Source organism: Canis lupus, chromosome 24 (assembly GCF_011100685.1).
Source record: "Canis lupus familiaris isolate Mischka breed German Shepherd chromosome 24, alternate assembly UU_Cfam_GSD_1.0, whole genome shotgun sequence".
Classification (NCBI taxonomy): Eukaryota; Metazoa; Chordata; class Mammalia; order Carnivora; family Canidae; genus Canis; species Canis lupus.
In genome coordinates this window covers 36,406,700-36,427,367 of record NC_049245.1, presented here as the reverse complement: position 1 = coordinate 36,427,367, position 20,668 = coordinate 36,406,700, and the positions used below count along the sequence as shown (strand labels likewise).

General features: G+C 37.9%; 1 protein-coding gene across 3 annotated transcripts in view; it reads right to left on the bottom strand.

Moving 5' to 3' along the window:
• Positions 1 to 299: 299 nt before the first annotated feature.
• The window catches only part of CSE1L (chromosome segregation 1 like), a 46,656-nt gene continuing 26,287 nt past the window's right edge, over positions 300 to 20,668 (bottom strand). For 2 of the 3 annotated variants that reach the window (XM_038572550.1, XM_038572549.1), the window contains 18 exons: positions 20,149 to 20,241; positions 17,256 to 17,423; positions 17,016 to 17,145; positions 15,673 to 15,738; positions 15,086 to 15,288; positions 14,425 to 14,509; positions 13,137 to 13,198; positions 11,150 to 11,286; positions 9,931 to 10,034; positions 8,206 to 8,303; positions 6,627 to 6,777; positions 6,273 to 6,481; positions 5,575 to 5,672; positions 5,389 to 5,474; positions 4,942 to 5,023; positions 3,432 to 3,578; positions 2,465 to 2,696; positions 365 to 921 (listed from right to left, as the gene is read on the bottom strand). In XM_038572550.1, coding sequence (XP_038428478.1) covers positions 832 to 921; positions 2,465 to 2,696; positions 3,432 to 3,578; positions 4,942 to 5,023; positions 5,389 to 5,474; positions 5,575 to 5,672; positions 6,273 to 6,481; positions 6,627 to 6,777; positions 8,206 to 8,303; positions 9,931 to 10,034; positions 11,150 to 11,286; positions 13,137 to 13,198; positions 14,425 to 14,509; positions 15,086 to 15,288; positions 15,673 to 15,738; positions 17,016 to 17,145; positions 17,256 to 17,423; positions 20,149 to 20,241 — 2,241 coding nt within the window. In that variant the 3' untranslated portion in view covers positions 365 to 831. Of the gene's footprint in view, positions 922 to 2,464; positions 2,697 to 3,431; positions 3,579 to 4,941; positions 5,024 to 5,388; positions 5,475 to 5,574; positions 5,673 to 6,272; positions 6,482 to 6,626; positions 6,778 to 8,205; positions 8,304 to 9,930; positions 10,035 to 11,149; positions 11,287 to 13,136; positions 13,199 to 14,424; positions 14,510 to 15,085; positions 15,289 to 15,672; positions 15,739 to 17,015; positions 17,146 to 17,255; positions 17,424 to 20,148; positions 20,242 to 20,668 lie in introns of all 3 variants that reach the window. The other variant, XM_038572548.1, reaches the window with a different exon arrangement.

Here is a 20,668-nt window from a genome sequence, read left to right as displayed (position 1 = left end):
AGTAACCACCAATCTGCAAATAAGACAGACACTCAAAAAAGGGTAAATGTCTATGCTGTCTAAAGTACTCTACAGCTTTGTGAAGCCAGGCAGGGCATTTCTCTTCGATCCATAGAAGGAACCATCTGGCCCAGAGTTCATGCTGCCGCCTAGAAATGGGTCCCGGAAAGTTCTGATAGACCCAAGCCAAAATGTTCCCTTTTCCCTGGTAAGGAAAGACTAAGTTTGAATTTCAATTTTTTAAAAGAAGTCATTCATTGTAACAGTATTAGCACCAAAAACTTATCCTTAAGATGTTCTTAGATACATATTTGAGGGCTCTTTTTTTTTATTGCTGATTAGATTTAAAACTATGAAATATGCATTTCTTGGCAACAGCAGTGATGCTTTACTTATTCACATTTCCAATAAAAGCTTAAGGAAACAAAAATACAAAGGATGAGAGAAACACAAATGGTGATGCCTCAAAACAAAAGATTTTAGTAACAAAAGTTTCCACACTCTGCGTCCGTCAAAATTTCAAAGTTATCCAAACAGTGCAGATGCTCAACTCATGATCATGTACTGAACTTGCTCAACTCATGATCATATACTGGGCTACTAATACTTGTCCCTTGAAGCTGCACACTGGAAAGTCACCCACTTCTATTTATGATCACACAAACCACCTAATTTGCTCAAGGTTCAGCTTAAAGCAACATTTAATATTCTTTACAAGATGGAATTTGTGACAAGTTCAAAAGGAAAACTTGCTTTAATGCAGCTGTGCTCAGATATCTATGTGATTTCCTCAGAAACCATCGTGGGCTTAGCCAATCTGGAAAGTGCTGTTCAAAGCAGTGTCACACTGGCTGCCTGAAGGTATCCTTGGAGATACTGGAGCGCTTCTGCATTGAGGCTGGTGCTCACCATTGATGGAACCTACGAGAGATGGGAAACATGCTGGTTGTTCAAGAGCCTAACAAACCAGGACCCCCACATTCTCTAGCAGAATTGCCACAGCATGGGAAGGGCAGTCTGTCACCAATGACTCTTCCAGGGATCCCAAGGATCTCAACTGCTTTATGCCTTCAGAACTGAATAGGTCTAAAAAGCAAATCTGCAAGGAATTACTGCTGTTCAGTGGGGTAGTGGCATTGGAGGGATTTGCCAAAAATAAAACAAAAAAAAAAAAAATCCTATTGGTTAGTGATGCGTAATTAAGTGCATATGGGTGAAATGACATGATGTCCAAGAAGAAACAAATATAACAAGATTGGTAGGATACTGGTAATTTGTGAAGTTCACTATAGTGTTTCTATGTGTTTGATGTTTTCTATAATAAAACATTGAAAATGGGGCGCCTGGGCAGCCCGAGTGGCTCAGTGGTTTAGCGCTGCCTTCAGCCCAGGGTGTGATCCTGGAGACCCAGGATCGAGTCCCACGTTGGGCTCCTTGCATGGAGCCTGCTTCTCCCTCTGCCTATGTCTCCGCCTCTCTTTCTGTGTCTCTCATGAATAAGTAAAATCAAGAAAAGAAAAGAAAGAAAAGAAAAGAGAAAAAAGAAAAGAAAAATAAAGTAAAATAATAAAAAAGTAAAATAAAATAAAATAAAGTAAAATAAAAAATAAAATAAAGTAAAATAAAAAATAAAATAAAATAAAGTAAAATAAAAAATAAAGTAAAATAAAAAATAAAATAAAATAAAGTAAAATAAAAAATAAAATAAAATAAAAAAAATAAAATAAAGTAAAATAAAAAATAAAGTAAAATAAAAAATAAAATAAAATAAAATAAAATAAAATAAGGTGCCTGGGTGGTTTAGTTGGTTAAGCGTCTGCCTCTGGCTTAGGTCATGATTCCGGGGTTCTGGAATCAGGCCCTAAGCTGGGCTCCCTGCTCAGCGGGGAGTCTACTTCTTCCTCTCCCTCTGTCTCTTACCCAACTTGTGCACACACCCTTGCTCTAATAAATAAAATCTCTTTAAAAAACTGAAAACTCTAGAAGATCTTATAAAAATTGCTGGGTAATCCAACTTCACAGCCGTTATTAGGATTACTCTATGATCCATTATTTGCATATGTTGCAGTCAAAAAAAAAAAAAAAAAAAGCTTAGAAATAAATACATTTCTATTCAAAAGGTTTTAGAGTACCTAGCTGGCTCAGTCAGAAAAGCATGAGACTCTTGCTCTTGGGAGTCATGAGTTCAAGCTTCAACTTAAAGGGGGGGGGGGGGGGGGACACGGGGGATGTTGAGGGGATTTATCTTCAGCTTTGTCTTTATTCCAGAAACCGTATGCTTTAAAAAAAAAAAAATCTATTTATAGCATATCATTCTAACTAAAGAAAATTAAAGCCTAACTGTAATTCAGTGGGATGTTTGATCATGCTGACCAATGAAATAGGCACCAGAATAACTACTATCTTCTTGCCTTCCCAGAAAGGTGTCCATTAATCAGAGTGATTTGACAATACAGTCACTTACCCTTCCTGGACAGGCAGTAGATAGTTTGTGAAGTGACTGCGCCAGGTGAATTTTGGGGTTGTTCACCATTTGACCCACAGGATCATGCTCTTTTTTCCCAGCAAATGCCAATTGTGAGAAGGCAGTCTGATACCCTGGTGTATCTTCTATGTCAATAAAATGTTCTTCATCAGGAATGGTATCATCTTCAGGTAACTCAAAAAGGCCAATCAAAGACTGTAATAAAGGAGTCCTGGATTTGAAGGAAACAAGGAGACAAAAGTTTAAGTGAATACTTCTGAAGATCTAAACAAAAAGCAATTCTTCAGGGACACAAATTATAGAGGCAGTCTCAAGAGCTACAAGGGACCTTTGAAATAGAAGATAGACATCAGATCTTGCACCTATCCTCTGAAACCATTCTTCACCTCTTTTGGCCACAACAGCCCAATTTCCTTTATGGAAACTACACCATTCCCAGAGCTGTCCAGCTGGCTGTGACTGAAGCCTTCTTCACTGCTGCTAGAAGTTAGTTAGAAGATAGGCCTTGAATCGTCAGATCACTTTCTGGAAGAGAGTGCCTGAGTAAACCCAAAATGAGAAAAGGTTCTCACAAGAGGTGGAGAAAAGCCAGGAATACCAGTCTGAGCACAAGCACATAAGATACTCTTTAGTCTATTCAGTTTCTCCTCTTAAAGATTTAAGCGAATTTAGTTGGGTATCTGTCATAAACATTCCTAGAGATCACGGAGACCAGAAGCTTTCACCAGATTCTCAGAGGGGCACATGAACCCCCTCCGATAAAGTTAAGAATCAGGAAACAAGATCTTTCTAGGCCCAGAAGGACCCGTATTGTCCTGTCTTGGTTGATGGTTGCTAGTGGAGAACCTAAGATGAAAACCCAATTCTCAGCCCTCAAGAGTATAAGCTTAATTCTGCAGCCATAAGGGAAGAAAATTGTAATTTCCAAAAGGTCTGGAGTACTTACCACAGCTTGGTATACTCTGTGTCCATCATTGGAGGACATTCTGTTAGTAATTTGGTTATGCCAACCGCACAAATCTTTTTCTCTACATTTCCAGATACTTTCTGAATTTCAGGAATAATGATTTTTTCCAAAACCATTCCAAACATTCTATTAAAGTAAAGTATTAGACCATCACTATAATTGAACTGAGAAATGTTTAGATGTTATTTATACTGACTCCTTAGGAATATAATAAAATCCAAAAAAACTAGGCTATTATTTTAGGTCAACTGAATGGCATAGACATAGAGATGACAAGACAGTGAAACCTCAAACCCAGTGGCCAAGTGCTACCAACAACTTCTGTGAAATATCATTGTCTATGCTCAAGTGGAATCTTCACAGCTACTTTTCTGTCTCCTGTGTTTTTCTTACTCAAAAAATCTCTGAAAAATCAGGCAAGAGAAAAAAAATAAAGAACTGCCCATCACCCACCATCCAGCAGTAACTAATTTTAACATTACTAGATCATGAACTTTTCAACTCCCTATGCTTACATACCTGTACAGATGTAAATGTTAATGGCTATATTAAAAAAGTTATTTGGCCAACAATTCCAATGTTATTGGAAACATCCTAAGAGCAAAGTTTTTCATGACACTTAATGATGTAACATCCTCAGTATTCTACTTCACTAAAATTACCAGAAGTGGAAATAGTGGGTATCAAAGATACTGGACATTTTAATACTCTAAGTAAAAAGTGCCTCCTTTTTGCTCCACAGAAAGATTACTCACTATAAGTGCACGAAACTGATTTCCCCACAAATCTCTACAGGTGGAAAGCATATTTTCTGGTACTACTTTTCAGACGAATTCATTTTTTACATTCCAGTCAATTTGGAATTTTTTTGACATAATACCAAAATGGAGGTCTTACAAGTTCTTTTCTCTAAATTGTTCTCTATCATTTCCTTCTATCCTTCCTTTCCCCATGAAATAGGAAATACTACCTAACTATATTCTTTATATATATACTAAGTGAAAAGCAAAGACCTTTATCTGAAAAATCACACTACTAGCCATAACAAAGGCAGCCTCCTGGAGAGAATCCCAACCATCCAGAATCACACAGAACACAGATGGTGTCGAGGCAGGGCTGGGAGTTAGAAAAATGTTTGCAGAGATTTTCTCCTTTGCAACTCAACAGTTCTAAGAATATTTTGAAAACCACAAAGATGGGCAGCCCAGATAGCTCAGCGGTTTAGCGCCACTGCCTTCAGCCCAGGGTGTGATCCTGGAGTCCCGGGATCGAGTCCCACATTGGGCTCCCTGCATGGAGCCTGCTTCTCCCTCTGCCTATGTCTCTGCCTCTCTCTCTCTCTCTCTCTCTCACTCTGTCTCTCATGAATAAATAAAATCTTAAAAAAAAAAAAAAAAAAAACACGAAGATAATAGAGATACTGGTTTCTGCTAAAAGAGGTCAATTTTTTGCTTTAAAAAATACAGTAAATAATAAAAACAAAACTTACTTTGGTTGTATACCATCAAATATTTCTTGCAGTGCCAGTGCCCCATATTTTATGCAATACAAATTAATAAAGACTAAGAAGCCTGTTGAAAGGAGATGCAGAGTATCAGTACACAGGCCTCACTGCTGAACAAGCATTTCAGCACAAGTCTCCCAGTGAAATACTTATAATCATTAAAATGGCTAACTCTGACATCAATATTTGCCTTTATTAAAAAAAAATTTGCCTTTAATTATACAATTAACATACAGTATAAACAAAAAAATGTTTTGATATCTAAACTTAGAAACTAACCTTTGGAATACAATATATTTAAAAGTTACAATATTTGGAGAATACAGAAATAGCTTATAACTGATAAATCATTTATATGTAATTATAAAGGCTAAGGGTTTTAGCTACTTTCCCTCATCATTTCTGTAAAAATAGCCAAATGATTTTACTTACTCTTGATAAACTTTGTTGTTTTGGAATTCTGAAGTCTTTGGAATAGTAGAATGAAGATTTGCTTCCTGTACTGATCAACTGACTCACTAAAGAATTGAATAAAAGCAACAGTGTATTAAGTCAGCATATTCTAAGTACCTCATAGTCCTTGAGTAATCATACAATGAGGGTTATATTCATACTCACGGAGGCATGTGCTCTATTATACTGTTTAGAAGATAAAAACCTTGGTGGTCATTGGCTTTGGATGCAATTAGCTTCTGGAAGACACCTAATAACCCAGGCTACAACAAATTAGATCAAATAATACTCAGTTAAAGAGGCAAGGATTAACTGTTCCAAAAGTTAGACCTTAAGCAGGTGATATCTTGGAAAAGGGTGCATACTCTAATAGTTAAGCGTTTTTGCTTTTGTTCTCACTTTGAAGTGTAGATAGAAAATATCCTATCATAATAAGCCTTAAAGTCAAGTTCTTGAAATTAACCTACTTGGCTCTATTTTTTAATTTTCTACCATGGAGATAATTAAAGGCTACCTAATTGTGGGCAGCCCGGGTGGCTCAGCGGTTTAGCGCCACCTTCAGCCCAGGGCATGATCCTGGAGACCCGGGATCGAGTCCCACATCAGACTGCTTGCAGGGAGCCTGCTTCTCCCTCTGCCTGTGTCTCTGCTGCGTGCGCGCTAGCTCGCTCTCTAATAAAATAAATAAAATGTTAAAACAAAAAAAAGAAAGTAAAGGCTACCTAATTATAATAAAATACACAATATTTTCTACTACTTCCCTGTTACATTTATTTTAAATGAAGTATTTTTATAAATTTGCCATCCTCAGTTTCTTTCAGCTACCTTATAAAATGAGTTACATCACAATAAATCTCACTCACAATTTTGTCAGCTGCAGCACTTGCTATTGTGTTTGAACCACGTTCTAAGAATGCTTGGAGAAGCCTCACTAGAGCAGGGATGTTTCCTGTTCTTTCCCAAAGCACTGGCTGAAGGAGATGAGGAAATAAGGCCATATAAGACGACGGGATATCATTTTTGTGTGTTTCCAGAAGCAAAGACATCACTTGAAAGACGTATGGAATAAATTCTGTTGATAAAAGTAAAAACAGAGATGTCAGTTTCATAACTAATGGCTCCCACAACAAGGCACGTACCTCTCAGGCAGGCTCCATTTTATTAGCCACTATAATAGTTTTATTAAGAAAGAAAGAAAATAACTTCATTTAACTTACCTTGTACATCATTTTGTAAAATTTCAGTAAACACCAGAAACAAAGCCTCCTCAAAATTTACAACAGCAGCAGGGTTAGCTTTGCAAGTTATTCTTATGGACAAACATATTGCTTCAAACATGTAGTGATTAAAGTGAGGTTTGCTTGGGTTCTGAAATTAAAAACAGAAAACTTACCATTTTCCAATAATCCAAGTGACTATGTTAAATACCTAAAATAAAATACCTACCCTTGCTAAAATACATTAAGAGAGACTATCTTTTTAAAAAATCAGTATTAAAGACACATCAATTACACTTGCCTATATATATGTTAAAGTCTTATATGGACATTAAAATTCAGAAAACAATACTCACTAATGCCTGCTTCTTTGGGGATTTAATGGGCTAAAGTCCACTATGAAAAATAACTCAGGAGTCATAGGGAGACAACTCCACAAGCTTCAGCTCCCAGTGCTATAAGGAACTTGTCTTAAACCCATGTGCTCTCCTAGACCCGTCACTGTAAACAGTTGTGGAAGAAACGAGCAGGGACATGTAAGTCCTGGCTCTGTCCCTAGCCTTGTATGGGACCTTGGGTAAGCCTTAACCTCTACGGGTCTTAATGTATCTGCAGAGTGACAATCTTTTCTATCAGTGGTTTTCAAACTTTTAAAGCAACATAACCCTATTTTCCTTCAAATGGAATCCCTGGAAGGCTACCATATGAAGTTGATGAACTCAAAAGATGGTGGGGGAAGGGGGGCAGGGGAGAACCTGACATCTCTCTCAATTCCTCAAGGACCAAAAGCAGTTCAACACCCTTACTCAGAACTCAGTGGGAAAATGATCACTGTCCTCCAAAGTCCCTGTCATACTTCTATAAATTTATGTCCTTTCCACAGACTAATTAGGAATAGGCATCTCAATTTTGACAGCATTAAGCTTTTATTTTCTAAATCTTAGAATTAATAAGAATCAAAATATCTGTAACATTTTTTTTTAAAGATTTTATTTATTTATTCACGAGAGACACAGAGAGAGGCAGAGACACAGGCAGAGGGAGAGGCAGGCTCCATGCAGGGAGCCCGACATGGGACTCGACCCTGGGTCTCCAGGATCACACCCTGGGCTGAAGGCGGTGCCAAACCGCTGAGCCACCCTATCTGTAACATTTCTGTTCAAAAGGAATGGACTTTACTTGGGGGAAATAAGAGCAAAGGAGACCAGACACAAAGGACTGCACCATATTATAAAAATCTGAGTAGCATTTTTTGTGTCCACTTGTACAAAGCCTGCTTTCTTCTTTCCGCCACTTAAAATCACTTCGGATCAATTTTTGATTCAATGAAACATGTTACTTTTTAAAATGAGAATAATTCAAATGAAACATTTTCAATTTCTGGGCCTGCACTTATAAAGGTAACTGCTGCCAAGTCTCCAATCTAAGACCTCCCCATACTTTTTAAAAGCCACTTAACTACTGGTCAGGAGGAATCCAGAGTTTTCCGATGCCTGAACCACTGCCAGAGAGTTCTGAGGCTCACACAATTTGGAGTGTAAGTTAAACAGCAACTATACTTTAGAACTGGTCTTGTTACCTTACTAACAGCTAATAGCTTCTGTGTAAGCTGAGAGATGAGTGTGGGGATGTAAGGGATTATGGCTTCTTGTAGGAGGGAAAAGCTTCTCATAATAGCTGTAAAATATAAAAACAGCAAGAACAAATAGTTAAACTTCTGAACAAAGTAGTGATTAGGGAAAGAATAAAAAAACAGTCCACTGATTCATCACCAAAATTTTAAGACCCTTAAACAACCCCCAGATAGCTCTATTTAAAAACAATCCTTTCCTTTCAATATTACACCAAGGCCTGAAAACAGTTTGGCTACTTTCAGAAGGCCTAAGGCTTAAAAGAAAAGGGGGACAATTAGAAATAATAAGTGAAGAAGCAGACACGAAGCAGGAGGAAGTGGTAAAATGACGGGGGGTGGGGGTGGGTGGGAGAGGTGGCTGTTCAGCCGTTGGAAGAGCAGTTTCCAGTCTCTCTCACTTAGAAATCAGGGGCAGTTTAGCCCTAGCCTAACGGACACATTGCAGTCTACCAAAAACAGAGAGAAACCACCTGCACATCTCCCTCCAAAGAGAGAGATTAGGAGCCCCCCCCCCCATAAATCTAAAAATACATATAAAGCTGCAGAAGGTCCACACCACAAGAATGCTGCTCATTAACAGATGCCAAAAATCATGTGGCATGGAAGATATATCATTATTAAGCTAAAAATATACATAACTGTTTCTGCACAAGTAGAATAGATGCTTACTAAGTACAGCAGCTACATGTCAGGCACAGATATCCTCTCTTGCCTCCTAAACTTTGTGTCTACCTGAGGCAGATTCACCTTCCATCTAGCTAACCACTACAGACCCCGTACTCTCTAGAGAAAGTGTTTCTTGAGCTGGGTCAAGGGGTTAGAGGAAGGACCAGTGCCCCGCTCTGGGCTGGCGGAGTCTATTCACTCACTCATCCAATAGTACTTATTGAGAAGATATCACATCTATGTGCTCTCGCATATCCCAAAAACACAGTAATGAGACTATACGCCAATTAACCTCACAGGAACGGACATTAAACAATAGTAGTCACGCATCACCGTAGGGAGAAGTATGGTGCTGAAAACACACAAATACACACCTAGATACAGTCTTATCCACACATATGAACACACATACACACACATACACAACATACCCTACCCCAGGGGACCTGACCTGCCATCAGGGACAGTTTATTTGCAAAGCATTTCGTATGAGTGAGACACAGCTAGGCTCTTGGAGTGCAACAGTGACTAACACTGCCCCTCAAGTCGGAACTGTCACCACGACACTCTCCTGATGGAGAGTGGGCAGGAGTGGGCAGGTGCTTACAGCTGCTCATATTCTTGGCAGTAGCTCCATGGAGGCAGGATATGTGTGGAGCCTAGAAAGTGTACCCAGGTTTCACACCAAGACCTAGTCTAACATGCCATCAAGAAATGTCTCAGCTGATCTTTGCCTTCAAGAAATTCAATCCAGGTAAAGAAAAAGGGAGCCTGTTACTTTTTCTTTAACAAGAGTAACTCTACATCAAACTAGGGTTAAATTTTTTCTGAAAACAGTTAGCAGTAAACAAAATGTTTTCCATTTAAAAATATCTAAGCCTACCTAATTCTTAACCAACAGTATCTGGTCCATAGACTATGTAACCTGAAGCACAACTCAGAGCATTCACCCCTGTAAATCAGAGACGGGATTCTTACAGTCTGTATACCAGGGAAACGGCCTACCTTTCATAATATATTCATTTTCTGAAGAGCCAGGAAGTGTGAGAGCTTTGAAAAGGTTTGTTAGCAGAATCTCAACAAACGGTGCGATTTCTGCGGCTGTAAAGCTATAGATGAGAAAACAGCTTCAGTCACTGCCAACGCTTGAGCCGGCCACGCTGGAGCACCCTCAGCAACCACTGAATCACACTTCTTGGCATAATAGCGAGCTGTCTCCCACCACCAAGATCAACAGACAGCTTAAGAAAGTAGCTGTTTACATGTGTTAATGTTAAGTTCCTAAAAAGGCACATGTGGGATCAAACACAAACCAAAAACCAGGCAAACCCGACGTCATCTACAGCTGCACAGGGCACCCTGGCTTCACACCCATCACTATCGAGAACAGAGCTCAGACTCAGAGTCTCAGTCATCTGCTTTTCTGGACGTGGAGCAGCTGCATGAATTCGGCCTGAATTCCAGGCCTGAAGACAGTTACTGATTTGACTCACCTCAAAGGATGTTCTTTCAACCCTTAATTGACCACTGAGAATACCTCAACTTCAAGTTCTTATGAAGAAAAGAACCTAGAATGGTTTTCCATCTCTTACCCAAAGCTCAGTTTCAATAAATAACACTGTTGAAGAATGGCCTGAAAGACATGCAGACCGTCCATTCCTCTACATTTTCTCCTCGGCTCAGGCCAGAAGAGCTACTCTCTGGGACCCTAGAGAATTACTTCTACTCAGTTGTGTCCTATCTTCGCACAGAGTAATCATACAAAAACAGCCAGGGAAAAAAACAACTGTCACATGATGTTGCTAAGACACTCTCTTAATGAAGGCCCATTTCTGAGCTGCCTTCTGAGTAACTGTTTATACTCTCAAGGACACTGAAAACGTTAACTCTCCAGTCGCCCTCTTCCCCTCGGCTGCAAAAAGACAGCACATAAATTTCAGGAGTTTCCTGAACTCCTCTATGGGATCCTTGGACGCACGTTTCTTTTTAGCAATCTCACCCTGTGATTTTGCTTTGCTCCAATTTCCTATTTAACTTTATGTCATATTTATTTTTAGCATATCGCCTCATCCTTTTGGACTGAGACACAGAATAATTAAATGAGAGAAAAGTACACATTGTCAAACTACTGACATTATGAATATAGTCAGAGATCTTTGACCAGCACAGAACAGTTCCCGCCCTAAGCTGAAAAAATTAAAATTGCTTAGAATCAAATACTTACAGAGTGGCGTTGTTAGGCCCTCTCATGGTAAACAGCCTCTCAAGAGCATGTGCTGCGTAAGTATGGACAACAATACTTTCAGCTTGAAGATGATTAATCAACAGAGGAATAGAGACCAAAAGATGTTCTTTTGGTACCTGAAAAACACAGTAATATGCATGCTTTCACTCACTGATGCTGAGAGTAAAAGACAACTGGAAGAGAAGGGATTGCAGATTCTGGAGAATGTGGTTTTTAACTGTTACAATGGAAGATGACACGGCTAAGAAATCAAAACTTATACCTCCACGTGCCAGCTCAAAAATTCACATTCACTTTTCCAATTCTTTCTCTGAGCATTAAACTATGGTTAGAGGAAAATCTTGTAGGTAAAAGAACACACCATAAAATAATAATATTATGGACAAGCAAACTAAGATTTCATTGTTATTAAGAACTATATACTTTTCACTAGCAGGTAGTTCTTAGAAAAGTCATTCAAACTCTCTGTACCTCATTTTCTCTTCTAAAAAAAAGAGGTGGGAGCAAAAATAAGAATACTAATCTTCATTAGAAACCCCTAGGGGCATCCAGGTGACTTAGTTGCTTGAGCGCGCAACTCATCATCTCTGCTCAGGTCTGGTTCCCTGGGTCCTGAGGTTCTAGCCCCGTGTTAGGCTCCATGCTGGGTACTGGGAGGGGAGAAAGTAAGGGAAATAGGAAGGAATGGTGGGAGGAAGGAAGAGAGGGAGGAACGGAGGAACCTCTAAAAATTTAGAATAGCAGTTCATTATTCTTTAAAATAGAACTGCTTCAGGGTGCCTGGGTTGAGTATCTGACTCTTGATTTCAGCTCAAGTGGTGATCTCAGGGTTATAAAAATCAAGCCCCATTTTGGGCTCTGCATTTGGTACAAAGTCTGCTTGAGACTCTCTTACCCTATCCCTCCCCAATGCCACCATGTGCTCTATCTCGAAAATAAATCCTTTAAAAATAAAATAAAATAGAACAGCTTTAGAAGGTTGCATGTAACCCTGGTAAACTTGCCAAAGATATGAAAATCATAAATCAAGAAATTATACAATCATCCACAGAAAATAAACTGTGGGGATGCCTGGGTGGCTCAGTGGTTGAGCATCTGCCTTTGGCTCAGGTAGTGATCCCAGGATCCTGGGGTCAAGTCCCACATTGGGCTCCCCATAGGGAGCCTGCTTCTCCCTCTGCCTATGACTCTGTCTTTCTGTGTTTCTCATGAATGAATGAATAAAATATAAAAAAAAAAAAAAAAAAAAAAAAAAAGGATGGGACACCAGGGTGAATCAGAGGTTGAGCACCTTCCCTGCATGGAGCCTGCTTCTCCCTCTGCCTATGTCTCTGCCTCTCTCTGTCTAATGAATACATAAAATCTTTAAAAAAATAAAAATTTAAAAAAAAGGACATAAGCAGCTAAAAGTGAAACATGAGAAACTCTACAACATAAATGAGTGCTTTCTCCAACAAATAACAGGCATAAGAAAGGGGAAGGAGGACCTCTTTGTCATAATATAAGAGACAAGACACAGGGGTGCCTGAGTGGCTTGGTAGGTTAAGCATCTGCCTTTAAGCTCAGGTCATGATCCCAGGGTCCTGGGATCAAGCCCCACATCAGTTTCCCACTTAGAAGGGAGGGATTCTGCTTCTCTCTCTGCCCCTACCCTCTACTTGTGTGAGCTCACGCATGTTGTCTCAAAATCTTAAAAGAAAAAAGGGAGACAAGACACATAATCAACCATAAGCAATGTGAGTCCCTTGTTTGGATCCCAATTTTTATAAAAATCACTGTATAAAGATATGTTTGAAACAAAGGAAAAAATTAAGCATGGTCTGGAATCCTAAATTTTTAAGAAGTTATTATTAATTGTTAGGTATGGATTTCAAGCAGGATTGCACAGAAGGGAAGAGAAGCTGTTATACAATAAAATTCTTAAGAGATTAAGTGGCATATGATATATAAATCAAAAGCTACTTACTTGATTCCTAAAAATCATAATGTATTTGATACCATCAGCTTTAAGGACAGGGAATTCATTCACTATTAAAAAAAATAAAACCATAGTTATTTAAGTGCTAAGGACTATTACTACCAGATTGGTGATTTTATCAGATTTTTGAAACGTAGTCAAGTAATTGGAGCTTAATTAATTATTTAAATATCTACTATGTTGCTATTAGTTCTGGTAAGATTATGAATAATTTTATTTTTTCTCCTTGTTTCACTACAAATGAACATGCATTACTTATATTAACTGAATAAATATGATTTAGATCATAAACTAATGACCATATAATCATCTTTTTCCTAGAAGTGAAGCTATATTGAAACAGGAGCATGTCTCTCTGGCTGAGATTTGCTTTAATATATATGCTGCCAAAGTGAGCAATGGCTAGGATTTCCTTTAAACTGTTTTAATGGGAAATTAATGAAAAAGAGAATATTGGTCAGTTATTTTAAATTATTAAAGCTAGATGACAGTAAAACACGATTGTTCATTACAATAGTCTCCCTTTTAGTGTACTTAAAATTTCCACACAGAAAGCTTCCTTTTTGTGTTTTTAGGATAGGCCCCACACCCAAGCATGGAGCCTAACTTGGGGCTTGAACTCACAAACCTAAGATCAAGACCTGAGCTGAGATCAAGAACTGGACACTTTACTGACTGAGCCACCCAGGTGCCTCACATACAAAAAGTTTTTTAAAAGGGAATATATAATGTATCTTGATCAATATACTTTCATAATCATAGGAAATTATCCTTAATTATCAGTTTGAAGTACTTTAAATTTATTTCAACTTTTAATATTTCATTTTTCAAATGAGAAGGGCAAGAAAACAAGTATAATTCCTAGATTATGCGTCAGCGTAACAAAGCTGAGCTACAGTTCCATCTTAGTTGTTTCTATTTTCCTTCTACACAAGCAATATCATTAGAGAAAGTTGATTTCAACTAGGCAAGATCTGGGGAAAGCATCTGAGATTTTATTCAATAAAAGAAATAACTGCAACAAGGGTAGAGGCCAATTTTCTGAGTATCCTGATGATGTACAGTCCCCATTATGACTTTTGCCATAATGTTACTTATTTTGTAGTCTAAAATAACAGTGCAGGGGCACCTGGCTGGCTCAGTCAGTAGAGTATGTGAATCTTGATGTTCAGGGTTGTGAGTCTGAGCCCCACGTTGGGTGCAAAAATTACTTAAAAACAAAAACCCTCAAGTAAAAATTGTTGTACATAGCATAAAAATTTTTTCACAAACTTACCATTAGCAGATTTTAAATCAGGAAGAATATGATTCACAAAGAACTCAGTCAGGTTTACAAGTTCATTTGCTTGTGTAATTCCATGCTGAAAAACAAATTTTTAATAGGGTAAGATAACATGAATACCTGTACACATCTATCACATAAGAAATTTAGGCAATTTTTAAAAAATAGGTTACAGAGGTGCCTGGGTGGCTCAGTCAGTTCAGTGTCTGACTCTTGATTTCACCTCAAGGTATGGTCTTGGGAAGGTGAGGTCTGGAGCCTGCTTAAGTGTCTCTCCATCCCTCTCCCCCATCCCCAAAACAAACAGGTTATAAACGGAGATGAACACTTCAAATCACAAACTGCTTAAAAAAAAGACTATTTTAATAAAAAATAAATACACCTCCCTAAATTAAAGAACAACTATATTTAAATTTTGCACATTTTATACACCGGGTCTCAGCTAAGAGAACAAGTGTAGTATCCATCAGTTTTCTGTCCATGAGAAAATTAAGTACTTACTATAGCAACGTAAAGTCATCTTGGTAGACTATCAGAACTAAATAGGTTATCTAGGAGAGTGAGCTGTATCATTAGAAACGTATAATTCTTTCCGATTTCTGTGTTTACCACCCCAAGTCTATTTTAGAAACAAAACTATATTTAAAAGATTCACCTTCTGTGTTTGGGCTTTTGATGCTAAAGATGTCACTAGGTAAATGGCTGCATCTTTGTGTTTCCAGTTGACAGATGGGTTTTTTGCATATTCCTGCAGCATGGAATTAACATAACCAGAGAAGATTCCCGTCACAGGTCCCTCAAAAAACTTGCACAATCCTCGAACTAGATCACAAGCAGCCCTGCGTCTAGTATCAATATCTATAAAATCAAAGGGAAAGACATCATAGGAGAAAGAAACCACCAACCAACTGATCGAGATTATAAGACAACAAATTGTCATCTGATTGCTCTTAAATTAACATCAATAATAAGAACATTCTTTTGTTCATAAGAAAAATGAAATGCGAACGTAACTAAAGAGATTATAGTAATAAACACTAAGCACATAAAAAAGAGAAAGGCAGATGATCCAATGTTGGATACTATACCCAGGCTCAGACAGGAGCCTGCTCTTTACTGTGTACAAGTCAGAGCAGGAAAGGTGGTTGAGACAATAAACATGCCCTCTCATTCCTCCTGACCAGAAAGAGCCACTTCAACAGTGCCTTGCCATCAGACGAAGTTAAAAACCAAAATACATACCAGATCCTTCCAAATCTCTTCTTATGTACTCCTCAGAATTGTCTTCAAAGGCTTCTTCATCAGCAGCTACAAAGAGAGACGGCACTTCAACTAACTCCTCAAAAGACACGACAAGTCATTATACTTTCACAGTTGAGTATGCAGAAGACAAGTAGGACTGCCATGTTTTCCAACAAAGTGTTCATTTCCAAGACTACCTCATATATTCTTCATCATTATTTAAGAGTAGCAAACGCCACCTTCAAAGGTTAATAATAGATAATTCACACAGCTGACTTCTAATGTGATAGTGTCCCCACAATTGGACTTTACCAACTTCAAAAAGTTGAATGTTGGGGCCCAACACCAATTTTTTATTCTCCTAGATAAGGACATTACAAAAAAACAAACCTTAACAACTATAATCACCATTAAGTCATATGAGTCATTTCAACACCAAAATAAAGAGCTGTCCTTTAGTTTTATAAAAACACAAAAGGAAATAAAACCTCACATTACACTGTCCCTTATTCCTCTTTTGATTCCCGATAATGTAAGAATCGCTGATCTAATGATTATTTTGACATAAAACACAATTCCTTCCACATTTACTACCTGCTCTTCCCAGCTGTAAGAAGGAAAGACAGCTTGTATACTAATATAGAGTCTTAGGACTCTCTTAACCTTAATCAGAAACTAAGTGGGCTTCAGGTCTGCATTTAAAGGCTATTAATCACTTCCACGCTCAACTGTGAAAACAGCTATTTGCCTTGTTGAAACACTAAATAAAACAAAATCAAATTCCTTCCTAAGCTGAGATCCTGGATGGTTTACTTTCTTCTCAATAGGAACTTTTTTAGTTTTTTTCAATATTTCTGTGAAAGACTCTCTACATTATAAAACAAAGCTCATCACAGCAATGCTCACAAACGTTTTTTACACCACACTCTTTTTTCCCTTCTCTTGGTCTTAAAAATAGACAATAAGCAACTTATAGGAGTTTTAATTAGCAATAAAAAATTAGACAAATATATTTTAAGAAAGCAACAGGGAGCAGACTTAACAATAATTTCATACTAACATATTTTTCCCCCCAACATATGTTTTAAAAAAAACCAAGCTTGGGCAGCCCGGGTGGCTCAGCAGTTTAGTACCGCCTTCAGCCCAGGGCCTGTTCCTGGAGACCTGGGACTGAGTTCCACATCGGGCTCCCTGCATGGAGCCTGCTTCTCCTTCTGCCTGTGTCTCTGCCTCTCTGTGTATCTCTCATGAATAAATAAATAAAATCTTAAAAAAAACAAAAACAAAAACAACCAAGCCTTCAATCTCCTGAAAAGGTTTTATTTAGACTTGGCCATAATTACCTCTAAATTCCATGTTAGGCACAATAACCTTCTCACAGATACTTGTCAGAGTGTTCTGGTCCTCAAACAGATTCTTATAGTGAGGTCTCTCACAAACTGAAGCCAGAAACTGAATTGCGTTACTTACTAACTGGAATAAAACACAAAAATAGGCATATTTTTATTAAGGGTAAAATAGAATCAATTATTTCACGGGGGAGTAAGGAAGGAATGTCTTACTTGTCTCTACCATCATCTTACCAAGTCATATTTAACCTCTTGACCAGTTGTAACTAGTAAATTCCAGATGGCTGTGACAAAACGAGGCAGGTACAGTTGAAATTCTTCATCATACTTCTGTGCATAGAGTGCAGCATTATCACAAATCTGGGATTTTAAGAGCTCCAATAAGCCTGCTTCCTCTTCATCCTCACGTAAGAAAAAAAAACAGAAAACTCAAATATAAAACTTTAACATTACCATAAATACAGAGAATAGCTGTAATTCCTGGAACTAAAAATTTAACCTAGTATTGTAACCTACATCTGTGCCACTGTCAATGTATTCAATCTTTCGAATAAATAACAAATGAAATCACAGAGAGGAGCTCTTAAAGTTGTTTTTTTTTTTTTCTCTTAAAGTTTTCAAGTTAAATAGTCTTTTCTTCTGGTTGAATTATGAAATATTTACATATTCAATTGAAAGTAATATATTCCTAGAGAAACCTGAATGATAAAGGCCATATATCACACTTTCCTTTGCAACATGGTCAGCTATATGGTCTTGCTATTCCCCCCCAAAAGGTTCTCATTTTAAATATATTAAGATAAAGTAATATTACTATACGATTCTCACCAACAATATTCTGGTTATAAAATATTGAACAATCTAATTTAGGGGTCAAACTTGTGGTCTGCAAGCCTGCTACCTATTTTTTTAAGTAACGTTTTATTAAAACAGAGCCATACTCATTCCTTTTTTACATTTATACACTTTGCAGTATTGCCTAAGGCTGCTTTCATTCAACTACAACGGCAGAGCTGACTTAGCTGGAATAGAGACTGTAGAGCCCACAAAACCAGAAATATTTACCACCTAAACATTTAGAGGAAAAGTTTTCCAACCTCAATCTAAACCATGGGAGTTGGGCAGCCCCGGTGGTGCAGCGGTTTAGCGCTGCCTGCAGCCCAGGGTGTGATCCTGGAAGTTGCGGGATCGAGTCCCACATCGGGCTTCTTGCATGGAGCCTGCTTCTTCCTCTGCCTGTGTCTCTCTCAGGAATAAATAAACAAAATCTTTAAAAAAAAATAAAAATAAAAAATAAAAAATAACCATGGGAGTCATTTATATAATGATTTCTACTGGGATCCCTGGGTGGCACAGCAGTTTAGCGCCTGCCTTTGGCCCAGGGCGCGATCCTGGAGACCCGGGATCGAATCCCACATCGGGCTCCCGGTGCATGGAGCCTGCTTCTCCCTCTGCCTATGTCTCTGCCTCTCTCTCTCTCTCTCTCTCTGTGTGTGTGACTATCATAAATAAATAAAAATTTTAAAAAATTATTTCTACTGTAACGGTAATCCATAAACACATTTTGAGCTGTACTATGTGTCAAAGAACTCAAATTTAAAAGAGTAATAGATGGCTGGCTCCTCGAGGCATAAATGTAAGGGATGCTATACAGGGAGAGAACGTAAAGTTGTATGCACCCAGTTAAATGGGCAAACAGCTCCGTGTAGGAATCCCAGGTGAAAAATTTCCTTTAGATGTTAAATGTGAAGACAAGCTCTGTTTTCTGAGGGCGTCATTTTTTTCCTACTGGCCTGAAAGAATTATTACATGGGAGCCATATCTTTTTTTGTTGTTCTTGCTTTTTAGTGAGTACATCTCCCAGAGATTTGCTGTACACACACAGAAATGATTCTCTCTGCACCCTACCCCCAAAACTGATTTGAATCACCTATTCCTATTGAAACTGAAGCTTACTATTTTGCTTTGAATGGTTTTTGTTTCTTATAAAAGATAGATCATAAACCTATTAATAATTAATATTAAGCAAATGATAACACAAAGTGCTATGTTGAAAAGTACATATTGTTACAAAACCCAGACCAGAAACTTTAACACATTACAAACCTTCATAATATCCCCACGTTCCCATGCTGCACTGACTTTTGTAAAAGAGGCTATTGTTACAAAGGTTTAAGTTTTCTTAATATCTTCAATGATAGCTTTCTATTTCATAAAATGTTCACAGTGTGAATGTTCTGAGGCTTTACTTTTCATCATGTAATGAAATAGCCTTCTCTATAAATTGTGAATTTACCCATGCCAGACCCACAATAAGAATTAATTCTGTGTGCTAAAAATAACAAATATAGAACATTCCCACATAATCAAATATTACTTGTATTCATACATTCTACCTATTAACAGCGCAAGAATAAAAAAAAATTTTAGGAACTAAAATTTAAATGTTCAGTAGTACATACAACTCTTGATCTCTGGGTCCCGAGTTTGAGCTCCATGTTGGGCATAGAGTTTACTTAAAAAATAAATAAATAGGGCAGCCCAGATGGCTCAGCAGTTTAGCGCTGCCTTCAGCCCAGGGCCTGATCCTGGAGACCCAGGATAGAGTCCCATGTCAAGCTCCCTGCATGGAGCCTGCTTCTCCCTCTGCCTGTGTCTCGGCCTCTGTGTGTGTCATGAATAAATAAATAAAGTCTTTTAAAAAAACAAAAAGCAGTGGGTCATTTTGGGCAGCCCTGGTAGCTCCGCGGTTTAGCGCCACCTTCAGTCCAGGGCCTGATCCTGGAGACCAGGGATCGAATCCCCCATCAGGCTCCCTGCATGGAGCCTGCTTCTCCCTCTGCCTGTGTCTCTGCCAATCTCTCTCTCTCTCTGTGTTTCTCATGAATAAATAAATAAAATCTTAAAAAATAATAGATAGATAAATAAATAAATAAATAAATAAATAAATAAATAAATAAAGTGCATGCTCTCAAATAACTATTTCATTTTCTGAAGTCTATATTCTAAGGTTTTCAGAGGGTACTCTTAACTTTACGCTTTTAAAAACTGAGATATAATCAAAATCTAATATACTTCAAATAATTCGTAAAAAATTGCTACTTGTGAAACATTTTTAAATACTTACATCAGTTTGTAGAAGCTTATTATCTAATGTCAAGAGGGTATGAAAATTGTTCATCCAAGTTTCCATATTATCTTCAAAAAATTCAGGGAGGTCCTAAAGAATAAACATTGACTTGAAACTTCTGATTAAAATCAGTGTTATTTTAGTAAGTTGTGCCCCCATCCCAATAGTCTCAAGTCCATACTCTTCAGCCTGAGCTACGCCTTAACTATTTAGGTAAGAATTCTCTATTCCAGCTGTGTCTGGCGCTGAATAAACCATTGTGTCTTTGGTTTATACACTTTCAACTACAAGTGATGCCACCCATTTCCTGTTCCAATCTAAATTCACTTTTTCTTTCAAGGTCCAGCTAAGACTATATGAAGCCCTTCCTTACAAAAACTCAAGTGCTTACAAGTACCTTCCTTTTCCTTTCTGAACTATAACATTTACTGTAAGATGATCATCAATTCAAACTTATGGTCTTATAAAGCTACTGGTTTCCCGTGATGGAATCCTGCCTTTTTAATGAGGGATATGT